The sequence below is a fragment of the Microtus pennsylvanicus genome, chromosome 15 (assembly GCF_037038515.1).
Source record: "Microtus pennsylvanicus isolate mMicPen1 chromosome 15, mMicPen1.hap1, whole genome shotgun sequence".
Lineage (NCBI taxonomy): Eukaryota > Metazoa > Chordata > Mammalia > Rodentia > Cricetidae > Microtus > Microtus pennsylvanicus.
In genome coordinates this window covers 17,583,354-17,600,805 of record NC_134593.1, presented here as the reverse complement: position 1 = coordinate 17,600,805, position 17,452 = coordinate 17,583,354, and the positions used below count along the sequence as shown (strand labels likewise).

The window sequence follows — 17,452 nt, the reverse complement described above, 5'->3', positions numbered from 1 at the left end:
GCTAGAGAGGCAGAAGTCTGCACTTTGCCTTGTGTTACCTCACAGTTTGTGAAACTGGTTTTCCTGCGGTGCCCTACCCTGGGTGACTCCATTCTAAGTACAGATGAAGGGGCAGGATGACCGACAAGGCACAGACTGACAACGAAGCAACTTCCTCCTAAAGGTAAAAGGGGCTACTCTGCTAAGTCATCCGAGTGTACTGAGACACGGGCGTAGCAGAACTGTCACACAAACCAAGACCTTCACAGGACCTCCCTCCGGACTGAAGACGGGGTCAACACTTCTGCCTCATACCTGACACCAAAGCCTCCCCAACCTGCCATCTGACTACCTGGTTGGTGCACAGGACCAACAAGCAGAGAACCTCTGACATCTGTCCAGTTGTTTACCCGTCAGTCCTGTACCTCATGGTCCTGCATGTCCACTTCTGCAGATGAAGAGTTTCCAGAAGCTTCTCCAACAGGGTTCTTATCTACCCCGCCTCTCCCCACAGCCTCCACATCTCTGTCAGCCCCCTGCCTCAGAAAAGCGTCTCTGAACTCTGCTGTAGCCTCCTTAGCTCTTCTGTAGTCATCTCGTAACCTACACACACATACGTGTAGACATGACTTCTGTGTCACATGCAACTGTGAGCTCAGAGTCAGTGTTAGCAGGCTAAGACAGGGATGAAAAAAAAAAAACAAAACAAAACTGGTGTTTGCCCCAGCTAGCTATCCAGGGAATTCAGAACTACTTGGCAAACTGCAGCCAGCATAACTTTTGTGAATTTGTCTTCAAGTCTGATACTGCGGAAAGACACAAATGTGTCCATCTATGTTTTTGATATGGTGTGCTCCCAACAGTAACCCTGAAACCCAGGCTTCCTGGATGCCACCCAGATTCACATGTCACATAATAGCTGTCTGGCTGAGACAAGGTATACGAGGTAGAATGTGGACTTTCTTTCTATGCATATCCCCAGCTTCTGCAGCTCCAGCTCAATAATCTGCTGGACTACAAAATGTGGCCAACTTCGTAACAGTAGCTGAACATTTGGACAAACCAAACATACTACAAAACATGACTGGCTTAGAAACAGTAGCTGAACATTTGGCAAACCAAACACCATGCTCTTTCTCTGCCTTATCCTCAACCCAGCTCCAACTCTGGAACAGCACCAGCTTCCTGGCCTTACAGGCAAGGTTACTGTCCCAGACTGTTCACAGAAGCTCCCAGCAGGTCTTGCTACCGACTCCATCCTGTCTTGGTGACCAATTGTAACATTGTAGTGCTGTTTTACATATGCACTCTTTTTCCCCCTTGTGACAAAGTGATCCTTGAAAGCATTTTTTTAGATTTAGTTATTTTATGCATATGAGTGTTTTGCCTGTGTGTATGTATGTGAACTTTGAAATGCCCGGTGCCTGTGAAGGTCAGAAGAAGGCACCCTGTCTCCTGAAACTGGAGTTACAGGTGGTTGTGAGCTACCATGGGTTCTCTACAAGAACAAGTGCTCTCAACCCCTGAACCACCTCTCATGACATAGTGATCTTTTCAATATAAGGTCTCTCGCCAAACTAAGAAAGGCTAAGGGGCCTGTCTATATACACTTCCATAACGTTTTCTTCAAATAAAAATGAATTTAATTCCCGAGAAAGGCGTCTTTGCTTGTTGAGAAAGAATATGCTTCCTAATGAGGCAATTAATCATAGAGAATAACTTGGGCTATGCACACACCCATCTCTGAACAATGTACCTAGCAACCTGTTAGCAACCTAGGACCCCGGCTTGCATAGAGCTTGCTTTAAACAAGAAGAATAAACTACTCTCCTGAGCAACCTTTTGATACTCCTTGGTTTCAGTTGTACCATCTGGGAACTACAGGCAATGGGCCAATCCGCCCTAGATTGGTTTTGGGTACATGTGTGCAAGCAGGCAAACTGTGTCCTTAAAGTGAACTTTTTAAGAGAATTCTCTACTTACCGTCTTATGCCTGTGCATAATTTGGGCATCCATATGATTAAAATCAGATGCATTATGGGAAGGGACATGCACAGTAAGCAAGGGCTTATGTAATCCAAACCTGCCGGTGAGAGGAGAGAAGCACCTAAATTGCACCCATACTAACCAAACTTCCTGTCCAGTTAAACTCCAGGAAAGGAAGCCCCCAATATCTGGAGTCCTTGAGCTCTCTGACAGAGTTTATCCCAACCGCTCAAGTTCTTTGCTTTCATCAAGTTTTCCTACTATTCTGCAATCTACATGGGCTTTAATTTCATTCTCAAGTAAGAAGCCAAGAACCTGAGAACACCCAGTCTGCTCCTTGCCCAGTGATAACATAGAATAAAAATTATTTACAGTGGTTGATAAACTCAGGCAAGAAAATGGTAAAGAGAACATAAAATACAATGCAAATTTTGGTTAATTTTCTAAATGGTTAGAATAATACTGAGGGTTTGCTTGTTTGTTTGAGTTAGGGGTTCTCTGTGTAATCTTGGCTGTCCTAGAACTAGCTCTTTAGACCAGGCTGAACTTGAACCCACAGAGATACTCCTGCCTCTGCTGGGATTAAAAGTGTGCGGTACCTGACATGACTGAGGTTTTAAAATCAGATTCAAATGCAATGATTTGCCCGAATTGAGTACGTTACATTCACATAAGCAGCGGAAGCAAGAACAATGCGTGGACATGGCCCCTTGAGCACCAGTGATGGTTTGGACTGTCGTGAGTGTTAACCACTGCTGCACCCAGTACAAGAGGAAAGGACACCACACTTACTCTGGCCACCTGATAGCCCGAAGGTGGCTGTTATCTTAAATAGTTCCATGAAGTCGCATCCATAAAACATTTTAAACAACCAATAACATTCCTTGCATTTTTCTCCTTTTATTGAATTCTGGGAACTTTCTAGTGAACATCATTATTGCACTCTGGCTGCACCCCTAAAGTTATGTTAGGGCATCCAGGTCTTAGGGCTCCCAGAGGTAAAATCCTCTCTTAAATATAGCTAGGAAGTCTGATAGCAGATCCTGTCCAGGGTAGGTAGCAGGGGCCTGCAGTGACTACCACAGGACAAATTACATCTGGGGCTATGTGTAGTTTACACCTCATTTATCCTTAGTGTTTTCTACCACAAATAATGTGCTAAATATTGCATTGTGGGTACTTTACTCACTCTCTCTCTCTCTTTCCCTCCCTCTCCCTCCCTCTCCCTCTCCCTCTCCCTCTCTCTCTCTCTCTCTCTCTCTCTCTCTCTGTCTGCATCTGGGTCTCTCTCTGTCTACTGGGGACATGTGCTCATTCATACGGGGCCAGATGTCATTCTTCATCATGTGCCTTGGACCTTGCTTTTTAGAAACAATCTCTTATTGGCCTGGCAGTCACTGGTTAAAACAGATTTCCTCACTGGCAAAGCTGCAGGGAGGGACCCTCCTGTCTCCACGCCCCAGCACTGAGATCATAGCAGGCGCCACTACACATAGCTCTTTTTTTTTTAAACATAAAAGCTTTATTTATATGCATTCATTCACATTGCTCTTACAGTCTCCTGCACCCCAGGCTTGCCTACAACTTATTATGTAGCCCAGAATGACCTAGAACTTGTGATCTTCCTGCATCCTCCTCTCAAGTACTGGGATCTTGGGGGTGCACCAGCAGGGCCAGTGCTTATGAAGTACTGGATGTGGAGCTCAGTGCTTCCTGAACGACAGACATGCACTCTAACACGGAGCCATATTAAAAAGATAATTATGTAAAATGATAACTATATCAATGCATTGTTTAGTTTATGTCATAACACAGCTCTTTATGTGGGTCCTGGGGATCAGCTCTGGGGCCACCTGGGCTTGCATGGTGGGTACTTTACAGACTGAGCTATTCTCTCTCCAGCCCTGATTATCTTTTAAGAATTAAACACCCAAATTTTGTAAAAACTGGGATTCTATTCCTATTTTCATAGCAGCAGTATTTCGCCCATGGTGGTGGGGGAGATAAAGACACAGGGTGGATACGCGTGTTACTACAGCACACAGAAAAGGGACAGAGTATCTTCTCTCCCTACTGCCCGCTCCCTCCTCAGATCACAGGGTGTGACTATCTCTGACTGGCCTCAAAACTGCTCTCATCAGGGCTACACTGGTCACTCAGGTATCAAGGACCAACTGATCGATCCATACCCAATAATTCTTCAACCTCGCCTTTCTCTTAACGTGAGAAGTCTTTCAGATGCCACCCATCAGCTTATTTTGGAAAGGAAGTGCCTCTTAAAACAAAGCTTTTCTAAAAAATAAACCTTTGCCATTCATCAGAATCTGTCATGAACACAGTGGCTATGACTCTTTCAAATCTGTTCTTCAAGAATCCTCCTTTGAGAATATAACTGTGACTCTCCAACTGTAACTATAGTATCTGTATGTTCTCTAATCTATAACTATGATATCCTGATTCATTAGACATTTTTAAAGTAACCAGGAGACACAGTCTGGCAGTGTGAGGAACTGCTGATATCTAGAAACGCTGCCGCAAACGGACGGAGGACTCATCTTTACACAGCGGTGGCTGAGGTGTTCACTCTCCTCTGCTGATCTAAACACATAGCACACAAATCAGCTGACCCTGCCAGCTGCTCAGGAGAGGAGAGGGAGCCTATGCAGGAATTCAATAAAGACAGAAGCAAAAGAAACACTGATTTAGTATTTTGTTTCTTAGTTTGTTTTGAGACAGGGTTTCTCTGTGTAGTCCTGGAACTTGCTCTGAAGACCAAGGAGGCCCTGAATCTTCCTGCCTCTGCCTTGAGAGTGCTGGGACTAAAGGCGTGCACCACCGCACCTGGCTCAGCAAGACCTATTTCAACACAAAGAGAAATACAGCTAGGAAGATCAGAAGGAAACCAAAGGAATAACTGATAAAAAAAAAAAACGTTTGTGGGTTGCACCAGGCAGTGGTGGCTTATGCCTTGAATCTTAGCATTTGGGAGTTCAAGGCCAGCCTAATCTACAGACCAAGTTCCAAGACAGCCAATGCTACAAGAGAAACCTTGTCTTGAAAAATCAAAAAAGAAAAAATAAAGAAAAAATAGCTATACATAAAATTCCCATGAGGCTGGCAAGGTGGTCCAGCAGGCAGAGGTGCTTGCCATCAAGCCTGACAACCTGAGTTTGATCTCTGGGACCTATGTAGTAGAAGGAGAGAACAGACGTGTGTGTGTGTGTGTGTGTGTGTGTGTGTACATGTCACAGCACATGTGTGGAGGGCAGAGACAACTGTGGATAAGTTTGACCTTTGCCTGAGTTCTGGGGACTGAGGTTAGGTTGCCTGGCTTTCAGGGCAAATGCCTTTACTGCTTTACCTCACTAGGTGTGACAGTCACTGCTAACTCCTCTCCTGGGAGGCGGGTCTCTGGGTACCCCTGTGGGAAGCTGTCTCTGAGAATGTGTTATGGTCCCACAGGAGGCCACAGACCACAGAGAAGGCAGGTTGAGTGCCCGCGTGCACTCGCCCGTCCTTCCCTTCTGGACTCTGGGCACAGAAGGGACAATGCCACCAGCTGCCTCAAGCCCCTGCTGCTGCGGCTTCCCCTGCAGGGAAGGGCTGTGACCTGGAACTGTGAACCGGAATAAAGCCCTCTCTCCCTGAAGCTGCTTTTGTCGGGTGTTTGGCTTATCAAGGCAGCAGGAAGAAGAACTAACATTCTTATCTTGGGTGGTCTGTGATTCAGTAATCTCTTTCTGACATTCCAAGTGGATTCATGGACATTTCCATTCACGGTGTTACTGGGATAGTCACTCAGCACTTCTGTTAAAAGCGATCTCTTAGTGAGCCAGCAATGTGTTTCTTTCCTGGGACTTTCATGTACTTGTGCATGTTCTTCCAGCAGCTGGAAACAAACTCGGGCAGAGCATGGATGTGGAGCCAGCACAGTGGTTCAGCAAGGAAAAACACAGAACCAACTCAACAAACTTGTCCTCTGGCCTCCACATACATTTTATGACACGGGGCGCCTTTCCGTCACATGTGCGCACACACAATAAAGAAACGATAGAAAAGAATACGGATGTGGTACTAGGGCAGACGGCAGCGTCTCCAGTTGTGCTGAGTCAAGTCGGAGCACCGCAATGGCCCATACCCAGTGGAGGCCCACGCCAGACATTACTTTAAAAGCTCTCAGTGTAAACTCATTTCTTCCTCTGGGCAGCTCCTTGCAGGTGGGTCCTAGTCTCCTCACATGTTACTGACAGGGAACTAGAACCAAAGGCTTGGTGACTTGCCCAGGCTCACTTACAATATGGTTTGACAAAGGAGTTCAGGGACTAGGGACTAAGCATAGTGATCTTAAACTCAGCACAAGATAAGGGTCATAGGAGAGGCAAACGGTCTCCTGAAAACACAGAAGTGTATCGCAAAACCATGAAGGGAGATGTTTCTGGAGGTAGCTGAGGTGTACGGCGCTAACGAAGTTTGAGGAGAAGGGCATGGACACAGAATCTCAGATCGCTGGAAACTGGCACTTAGATCATGGGGCAGTATCATATGTCACTACCATCACAGAAAGCTCAGCCTGAGCAGGGCCTGACACTATAGACCTGAGACTTTTCATCCACACAGCAAGCTAGGGAAAGGTTACACATTTCTCAGGGGTTGGGGAAAGGCAAAGGAGAATATATTGGAACATTTGAATATCATGGTCTTCAAATCCTTATGTCTAATAATTTAGTCTGATGCCCATTCATTTGTATAATGTGCAAAGATGCTTTCATAATTCAATGGCAGAATGGAGTCATATCATGGACATGTGGTCTGTAACCTAGATTACCCATGCATGGTCTGGCTTGGCTTACAGAATTACTAAGCCAAATGGAATGCCCAGAGCATCTTAACAAGTGGGCACTACTCTGCAAAGTTCCGGATGTCAATACTGGGGGATTTTGGCATGTGTGTCCCTCTATCCTCTAATGCTTATCCCTAAGAAGGCATACATGCTGCAAAGTGGTCAGAAACTAAGGTGTCCAGCAAAACCATCCATTTGATCTCTGGAGTGAAGGGGCTGCCTAAGGTACAATGCTCAGAGACATGACAGTCTCTGGCCCGGCCCTCGGGGCTTGCTTCTCCACAAGAGAAGCCCACTCCCTTCCTTCAGGTGACTCAGGTGTAATACCTCCTTAGCAAGAAGACTGTAGCGACCATCCAGACCAAATCTGGGGATCTCTCTATTCCTGGAGGCATAGGAGTGTGGCCTTTTCAGTCTCTGCTTGTAATACCATGAAAACCCAGAGAAACTATTGAAAGGTGTTTTCTAAACAAAAACAACAAAACCCGGCCTGCTTTGGTATTATAATCTCCAATTCAAATTTGGACTTTTACAAAACTAAGATGTCCTTCAGAAAGTGACTGAAAAGTGGATTTCTGTTCACTGAGCCATAGTGATTTCTGTTCATTACAAAGTCACTCGGAGCAAAACCACACATCTCCACTGGAGCAGTTCACATCCAGGACACTGTCAAAAATCACACGACAAAGCACAGCAAGCCACTACAGTTACACAGAGCAAACGAAAAAGAGCAACTCACAACAGAGCCTTCAGTAACACAGCGCTTAGGAGAGCCCACAGACAGTGCCAGGGAGCGTCGGGCAGCGCTTTACCAGGAAGCATCCTTGGACTGGAGAATGCATACACGAGAAGCAGACACGTAAACAGTTTCCTGGCCTCCTGAGTGGAGCCAGCACACTAGGAGAGAACAGGGTTCTTCTCCTCCTTCGTTTACCACGGAGAACAGAAACACCGGGACTACTCTGAAACTGTAGAGTATGTGGTTCTCATTTTGGTGCTGACATTCTTTTTTAAATTTTATTTATTTATTTATTTGTTTGTTTATTTATTTATCTTGAGATAGGGTTTCACTGTATAACAGCCCTAGCTGTTCTGGAAGTTGCTTTGAACTCACAGAGATCAGCCTGCCTCTGCCTCCTGAGTGCTGAGATTAAAGGTGTGTACCATCACTGCCTGGCTGGATGCTGACATTCTTGATTTAATTTTTTTGCATGTCTATCAATATGCTACTAAACCCTGACCCCCAAACTCTGCTTATAAAAAGCAATGCATTTTTTTTCTTTGAATAGTTACAAAATATTTAAATTCACTTGATTTTAGTTAGTTCTGTAAAAACAAAGTTCTGAAAATCCTAGGCATGGCCTCAGTACGTGGGAGGCTGAAGCAGGAGTGTGGCTGCGAGTTTCAAGGTAAACCTGGGCCACCACAGCAAGTGTGTCTCAAAAACACCCACAGCAGAAAGTATGTGTTGAGGATATGTGTCCCAGGCAGTGTGGAGGCTGGCTCCATGGCTGTGCACATAAGGGAAGAGGCATCTCAAGGTGAGCCCCTGTAGTGCCAGTGCCGGGGTGAGACCCAAGGCTGGGTACCACACTGGCACGCACTGGGAACCGGCCATGGGAACAACAGGATGACCTTTGCCTGTAACCGCATCACACTTAGCTTTGGCATTAACTGAGTGGAGCCATGGTTCTCCCGGCATGGGCTGGGGTGCCGCAGCAGGGACTGTAGGGCTGGCAGTGAGACCCTAGGAGTCTTCAGCAGTCTGACGAGCCTTCTGCAAGACTCTGCGGCTGGAGCTACTTGGAGAAGGAGAGGTGATCTAGTCTGATCCAAAAACACAAACCCAATCAACACACCAGAGTTCTCAGAGGTGAACCCTGCAGACAGCTACTCTGTACAACCATGATCCTGACACAGTGGGTTCCTTGTATCCTTCTCCGATCAGACTTTCAAAGCTAGTTTATGCCCCTGTATTTTTGTTTGTTTTGTTTTGAGACAGCGTTTCTCTGTGTAGCCCTGATTATTCCAGAACTCTATAGACCAGGCTGGCCTCAGACTCAGAGATCCACCTGTCTCTTAAGTGCTGGGACTACAGGCATGCGCCACCATGCCTGGGTCCTGCATTTGTTTTTACCACATTGTACTTGCTTCAGGAGGGCTTTGTGCAGGTCTCTACTGAGAGCCTTTCTTCCCCATCTGATCTGTAGATGTGTGGAGGCCGAGTGCTGTCCTGCTGTAGAGACTGCCAGGAATCACGGGTGCACCATGGAGGTGTGGAGAGGCTCGTTCCCTCTAGGAACCCCTAAACGGGAATAACGGGGATGGAAGGTGGAGCACCTGAGGACAAGGGGGCTGTTGTAGTGGGCTTGCGGGTGTGCTGGGGCAGGGGCGAGGGCCTCCCAAGGCCGACAGAAGAAGGCAGGCATAGCCTGTTTATGCTGACTGCAGGGTGGGTGCCGAGAGAGGTGTTCACATCCGACAGCAGGACGAAGGGAAGACGTCGGGGCTGACGTGCTTGAGGTGTCAGAAACAGGGAACATTTAAGGCCAGCGCTAGGAGAAGCCGCAGCACCCGGGGAAGGTCCTGGGCAGCCCTTTAAACTGGTGCCAAGCAAACCAAGCGACATGAGGCCCTACGTGGAAAGTGTCACCAGGGCCAAGTTTCTCCTTAGGACGGCTTTTTGTGAGTATAAAGCTCACTGTGTGCTAGCAGTATTTGTTTTGGCCTGAAATGGACTGGATGGGAGAAAGCAGAATTGGTTAAAACTGGCAGTGGAGCAGTGGGAGGTAGGGGCTGGAGCAGCTCCCCCTGACACATAGGCATCCCTTCTCTCAGCCTGACTGCAGAGGAGTTAAGGCCAGTTTGGAAGGGCACTGGGGGGTGGGCAGTCTTCCTGGAGACTGCTGAGAGCCCTGGGCGGCCTTTCCAGACTGCCTCCCCAGCTCTCCCTCCGCTGCAGCATCCTTTACAGAGCTAAGGCAGGCTTTTCAGAAACCCAGGAGGCCGAGGCTTCCAGATGAACAAGCAGCCCTGGAAACGGAGTGCAGGGTGGCAGGCATCAAGAACAGGCCTGTCTTTATTCTGAAAACTCGAGGTGTGCAGAGGTGTTGTCCTCAGAGCTACTAGAATTTTTTCTTTTCTCTTTCTCTCCCCTGCCCCGCCCGCCCTCTTGTTTAGTTTTTTGAGACAGGGTCTTGTTCTGTAGCCCCGGCAGACCTGGAACCAGCCCACTGTTTAGCACAGGCTGGCTTCAGATCCTCCTGCGTCAGCCTCCCAAGCGCTAGGCTTACAGGCGGGGCCACTCACCCAGTGTGGTCCAGGGATCTTAGGGCATGATGACTCCTTTCCTAAAGGTCAGCTATGAACGGGATACTCAGTTTTAAAAGAGCCCAGGTCACATATCTTCCCGTTTCTATGAACAAGCACTATCAGTTTGATCTGGGGAACCTTCTAAGTTTCTTCTTTTGAGGGGAAGGTGGGGATGATAGTGTATTGGTTTGTAGCCCAGTCTGGCCTAGACTGCTCCTAGACACAGCAAACTGACTTTGATGCTACCTCCTGCCTCTTAGGCTCAACACCAACCACTCCTCCTCACTTCTCAGACTGTGTGTCATGGCTCCTGTGGCCTAAGGAGGAACAGGCCAGGAGGCAGAGGTTTATCTGGGGAGGATGGTTTGGCTCTCGAGGAACCAAGCTGTCTGGCTAGAACTATATGTCACCAATGACTACAACTGCCTAAACACAGCAAAACAGAGCTCTGGATTCATGGTAGACTCTTTTCTCAACTGCAGTTTTCTGTCCACAGGAAAATCAGAAAACCCACATGCTTTTCTACCCAAGCAGGCCAGGCAGTGGCACTGAAGCCCATGTCTTTCTAACTGGATGTCAACCACCTCGCCAGCGGGGACCGCATCCCATTCCTCCCCACATGCCAGCGCCACACAGCTGCATTAGGACACTATAGGCAACCTGCTGGCTTGTCAGCCAGAGCAGGGCGGAGTGCGGGACAGCGCTGAGTGTGGGGATGAGAGGACGGAGGGAAACATAGCATTATATTTCTTTAAAAATTAGCTTCTTTAAAACTATTACATTTTGCCGGGCGGTGGTGGTGCATGCCTTTAATCCCAGCACTTGGGAGGCAGAGGCAGGTGGATCTCTGTGAGTTCGAGACCAGCCTGGTCTACAAGAGCTAGTTCCAGGACAGGCTCCAAAACCACAGAGAAACCTTGTCTTGAAAAACCAAAAACAAAAACAAAAAAAAAATAAAACTATTACATTTCTACTGTCACTACCACTACCTGACAGAAGCTGAGAAAAAAATAGGAAATGCACTATAATACTTTGTTAACAAATGATGCCACAAGGAACCAAAATCAAGGAATTTAAAAAATGTCAAGAACTTCAAAAGCATGTAAAGTATTAAAGGCTGGCTCGCAAGCAGAAGTATGCTGTCAAGATGAAGACAGGATGTGACACACAGCCCCTTGTTAGAAGGGCAACGCCGCTGAGGTAGGTTAGACTAGAGATCTGGGCTGTCAGCATCCCCAGGGCCACATTGCTTCGCATGCTGAGTTCTTTACAAGGGAATTTGGAAATCTTTTTCTTTTTGGTTTCGTTTTTCGAGACAGGATTTCTCTGTAGCTGTAGCTTTGTCTGTCCTGGAACTAGCTCTTGTAGACCAGGCTGGCCTCGAACTCACAGAGATCCTCCTGCCTCTGCCTCCCGAGTGCTGGGATTAAAGGCATGCTCCACCACCACCCAGCTGGAATTTTGGAATCTTAACAGTCAATCCTCATTCATATGCCCATCTATGCTATTCTCCAACGTGAACTTGACTAATCAATGGGCAGAAACAGGCATGTAAATTAAGAACCAAATAAGGCAACATTTATAAACACATATCAGAACAACCACTTGCCAGGTTAGAATAGGTGAGGTTTCACTGTGTACATAAATAAACAGACATAGAACATACAACATGTAGAGGACCCTCCGGGGTGATCTCAATGTCTGTGGAATCCAGCGTTCTAGAGCATGGAAGATACTCACCACTGCCAGCGCTCCCCTCTCGTTTGCTGCGGGAGCCTCCACTGCTGTCTCTGCCTGATTTTATGCGCTAAAGCAACAGGACAAGGAGAGAAGAGTAAGTGACATTCCTTCAGAACCACACAGAACAAAAGAGTGATGTAAAACTAGCATTACCACGTGACCCTCAGGACTAATTCATCACTATCCAACAGCTGAGTTGAAAAGGAAAAAGGACAGAATCTTTTTATTTTATTTTTTTGGTTTTTCAAGACAGTATTGTATGTAGCTTTGGTTGACCTGGAACTCGCTCTGTAGACCAGACTAGCCTCGAACTCATATGGATCTGCCTGCCTCTGTTGAGACTAAATGCAAGTGTCATCATGCCTGGCTGGACAGAATTCTTTTGAAAGTAAGGTCTGACGACCCTCCCCACTCCCCACTCCCGATCTACAGAGTGAGTTCCAAGACAGGCTCCAAAGCTTCAGAGAAACCCTGTCTCGAAAAACAAAACAAAAACTTCCAACAGCACTTTCTTGACAAAAAGATTCAGGACATTATAATAATTTGAAAGAAAAAGTGGAAGAGGAGAAAAACATGTACCAAAGGCCATTTCCTACCCCATCCCTAATCTGTAACAGTTAACCCAGTCCACTTGAGGGTTCAAACAAAACAAAACAAAAGCATCCTGGCTTTTGACATTATACTTCTAAAATAAAAGCGTTAATAAAATCTCACATGCACTTACGGTTTGGCCAACAGTTACTGTTCTGGACACTCAGAAGCATTTGAATAGGGATCTCCAGGCTGTGATGGGCCCATGTGTGAGCAAGCAAGTATGTATGTGTGTGTTGGTGGTGCGAGTGCATACACATGTAGGCCAGAGGGCGAGGGTGGATGTTTTTTTAGTTGCTCTTTACCTTAATTTTGAGACAGGATCTCTAAGCCTGGAAGTCAGGGATGTGTGGCTACACTGGCTAGCCTACAGCTCCGGGAATCCTCTTGCCTCTGCCCTTCTGTGCTGGGATTACAGACGTGTGTCATGCTCAGCCTTTACATGGGGACTGGGTGTCAAACTCAGGTCCTCAGACTCGCATGGAAAACTGTAGTATTCTTTCAATTTCTTTCCATAATATACGGTTGTTTTGTGTTTTGCCTAAGTATTAAACTTTTTATTTAGAGTGTTTGGGTTTTTTGTTTTTGTTTTTTGCTTTTGTTTTTCTGAGACTAAGTTTCTCTATAGCTTTGGAGCCTGTCCTGGAACTAGTTCTTGTAGACCACGCCGGCCTCGAACTCACAGATATCCGCCTGCCTCTGCCTCCTGAGTGCTGGGATTAAAGGCGTGTGCCACCACCGCCCAGCTAGAGCTGTTTTTTAAGTACTTTATTTAATATTCATACATGCATATAATGTATTAGTACCCAACCCAAAAATTCATCAAACAAATATAATAACTGTAAATATATGAGCAATGAATATTGGAGCTCTTGGTTTAATAAAACAAACCCAAATGGTCAGGTAGGTCCTGAAACAGTAATAATAACTGACTTCAGCACTCCATTCTTCTCTCAGAGTTTCAGCTTGGATGCAATAAACTGCAGAGTTCAACTACACTGCAAATTAAATAGACTTCACATATCTACAGAATATTCTATCCAATGGATATGGGATATACATTCTTCTCAGCAGTCCATGGAACAGTCTCTAAAATAGGTTACATTCTAGGCTACAAAGCAAGTCTTAACAGCAACAAACAATAAAATAATGTTAACTGTTAACGTCTTGCCAGTTAACAGTCAAATAAAACTAGAAGTCAACAGAAGAAAGAAACAGAAAACACACAAAGAGTTGGAGACTGAACAATAGACTTTGAGTGATCAGCAGGTTGTTGAAGAAATCAGAAGAAATTTAAACATTCCTAGATCAAATGAAATCGCTCTTCATCAGAACCTGTCAAATATGGCTAAGGCAGTTCTAGGAGGAAAGTTTATGGCTGAGTGTGCACAGGAAACATCAAAGGCCAGTGGGAAGCTCGGTGGGTGAAAGTACTGCCCTGCAAGTCTCATGGCCTGAACTCGATCCCCGGATCCACTCTAGGGTAGAAGAAGAGAACCAGTTCTACAGAACTGTCCCCTGGCTTCCACAGGCATACTATGGCATGCATGCCCCCCCCCAATCATGCACACACTCACAGCAATCCTTTTTTTTAATTAAAGAAAGCTGAAATAAACAACCTAATGATGAACCTTAGAAAAACATCCAACACACTAGATGACAACAATAAGGAAATCAACTTGTGAGAAAGAGATAACACAGAATTAAATAAAAAAGTTGGCTCTTTGAAAAAACACAGAGACTGAAAATCCATAGCCAATTTAACCAAATAAAGAGAAAAAAGACTCACATTAATAACATTAGAAATGAAAAAAATAAGGTTATCAGAGTCCAGTGAAATCCAAAGGTTATTATAGAATACACTGAAAACCTACATTTCAAAAGACTGAAAAATTTGAAGAAATAGATAAATTCCTGGACACATACAACTTACCAGAATTAAATCAAGAAGACAGAAATAACTTAAAGAGATCTATAACTAGCAATGACATTGAAAATGCAACAGGAGTCTAACAACAATGCCCAGGACTGGATGGATTCACTGTTAAATTCTACCATGCATTCAAAGAAGAGCTTCCTTAAATTGTTCTACAAAACAGAAGGAGAAAGAACATTATTCCAAACTCATTCTATAAATCTACATTTCCCTAATACCAAAACTGGGTACAGACAGAACAAAACATTAAGAACACTATAAAACAATTTCACCAATAAACACAGGCATAAAAATTATCAATAAAATGTTTGCAAACTAAACTCAACACATAAAAAAGAAGACACATCATAACCAAGATGGCTCCATTCCAAGGATGGAGAACAATCCAGCAGACACAAACTAATAAAGGTAATCCAGCACATAAGCAGACATGAGGACAGAAATCACATTACCTTCATACACGAAGAGAGAACGTTTGACAATGTTCAACATCTCTTCATTATAAGAGCCTTGAAGAACCTAGGAATAGAACTAAAGATCCCAAACAGCCAAAGCAATCCTACGCAGAAAGAGCAATGCTAAAAAAATCACAACATCCAATTTCAGTCACCCCATCATGTGTGAAGATGACTCCTGCATCCTGCTCAGGTAGCCCTAGGTGGGAACAGGATTCTTAGGGAGGCGTGAGCTTTCATAGCCACCAAATTATTTTATCCACCGTGCTGTCCCTGCCCTCAGCTACAACCTTCTACCCCTGTTTGAACCCTATTTTTCTAACAACCACTTAAAATCTCTGCGTTCTGTCCATCTGGACTCCTGGCCCACCATGGGCACCCCTTGTCTGACTCATCTCTCTGGCTCATTCACCAAGAGAAACCTGAGCCTCGGCTGCTTCTGTGACTCTCCTCTTCCCAGGACACTGGGAAATGGCCAAGCACGCAGATGGGCACCACAGGGCATCAAGGATATACTCAGCATCTCAGCCCATGCCCACAGAACTCCACTCTCTCTCCTCTTCACCCGTGGCAAGTGTGTCCTGCTGCTGCATGGACTGGAGGTGAGAGCATCCTGTAAAGGCCCTAAGTCTTCCTCCAGTTCCTCTATTTGGAGATGCCCCGTGTGTCTCTGCCGGCTCAAGGTTTCCTCTAACACTCTGTCTGTAGAACGGTATTCATCCTTACTCCCAGCTCAACATCCACGCACACTCCAACCCAACAAATAATGGCCACAGGATATGGCTCGGCGGGTAACAATGCTGTGCAAGCCTGATTCCTGAGTTCTATCCCTGAACACACAGCAGAAGCAATGAACCAGCTCTTGAAAGTTGTCTTCTGACCTTCTATGCACTGTGACACAGGCAGGCTCACATTCTCTCTGTGGCTCTCCATAGCTCTTTCTCTCTTCACACACACATTACATTTACAAAATTAAAAAAAAAACAAACCAGCAAATCCAACCAGAAAGGAATCTAATGGGCCAACCACTGTTAAGAACCATGACAAGGGTTTTGTACAGACGCCACCAAGATGACAAATAGGAACCATGAAGCCTTAGTCAGCTGTTCACTGCTGACACCATGGGGAGAAGTCTGACCATCGGTTTCCTAGGCGACCATTCTTCCTCAGTGGGTGCAGAGGAAAGTCCCCAGGGACAGACCTGTGACAACAGCAATCCCATCAGGCCATGGGGCTGACTCTGGCATGTCCCCCAGGGATTCCAGAGCTGGCTGGGAGTTGGTCTTGCCCTGTCAGTATAGAGAGGGAAAGCAGCCAAGGGAGAGCCAAGAAAAAACCAGAAAGAACTCAGGAGCGCCGGGCTACAGTGCTACCGAGCTACCTAACAGGTAATCTAGGCGAGGCCAGGGAAGAGAGACCCTGTCACAGGGCATAACACAAACGTGGCAGCCAGCGGGGTGAGTGGGCTGAGCCGAGGCACCTCTGAGATGAGAAAATAAAGGTCAGGTGGGAAGTATATTAAGATAATGACGGGGTGGATCTAGAATTTGTACAGTTAGACAAATTCTGAGATTGGAGAAGCTGTCTGGAGAAAGCATTAACTATGGAAATCAAATAGGTACAAAAATATAATTTATGTATGAAGGGTAAATGCAAATGGGAGTTTGGAGTTGGCTCTGTGGCTCCAGAGCCATGGTGTCAGCCTGGCCATGGTGGCCTGCGCAGCACTCCAGGGTCTACTCTGAGACTGATGTCTGATCCACAGCCCAACCCAGATCCATCCAGGACCAGGTCCATTTCCGGAACTCAACAGTGGCTGTTAAACAGCATCATGGTGATGTTCTTGCTACACGGGAGATGCGGGTTTTGTAAATATTCAGAGTCACACTCATTTCGGGCGGGGTGTGATGGCAGACACAGGAGGCATTGGTGCCGTGACAATGATGGCTCTCAGTTCCTCAGTGCTTACATGAGAAATAGCCATATAATAGAATAAAGAGCAAACCCGACAGCAATAGACACTGGCTAGCACTGCCAGGTGCCTGTGTTATTTGGCTAAGTGGAGGCTAAAAGTTGTAAGGTAGTGTTTTTGTAAAAGTCACTCCCTTTAAGAACATATGTGTGCCTTTAATCCCCGCACTGGGGAGGCAGAAGCAGGTGTAACTATGAGTTCAAGGTCAGCCTGGTCTACACGGTGAGTTCCAGGACAGCCAGGGCTACAGAGAAACCCTGCCTTGAAAAAAATAACAAAAGAAAAAAAGAATGTATGTATTATGACATTTACATATATTTGTGAAAACGCCTGGAAGCATAACATGTTGACCGATCTCTACAAGTGGCAAGAGCGATTTTCACCTTTTTATTTTACTTGAATGAAAAGTTATTTAGAGTGAGTCACAGTGGCACATGATTGCAGCGCGGGCAGCTGGGACGCGGAGGCAGGAGGAATGCGAGTATGGGATCACCTTGTGAACTTCTGAGATCCTTTCTCAGTAAACCAGAGTGGTTTACAAAGGAATCTGCCTGACTTTCTCCAGGTGCTGGGACTGAGCACAGGGCTACACACACCACGGCAGCGCTCGACACTGCCATCAGCTCTATTACTCTCTCTCC

The 17,452-nt window shown here is 46.0% G+C and overlaps 1 protein-coding gene across 4 annotated transcripts in view; it reads right to left on the bottom strand.

Moving 5' to 3' along the window:
- The window catches only part of Ift88 (intraflagellar transport 88), a 98,236-nt gene that overhangs the window by 3,862 nt on the left and 76,922 nt on the right, over positions 1-17,452 (bottom strand). For all 4 annotated transcript variants that reach the window (XM_075949252.1, XM_075949254.1, XM_075949253.1 and 1 more), the window contains exon 24: positions 11,858-11,924. In XM_075949252.1, coding sequence (XP_075805367.1) covers positions 11,858-11,924 — 67 coding nt within the window. The remainder of the gene's footprint in view (positions 1-11,857; positions 11,925-17,452) is intronic.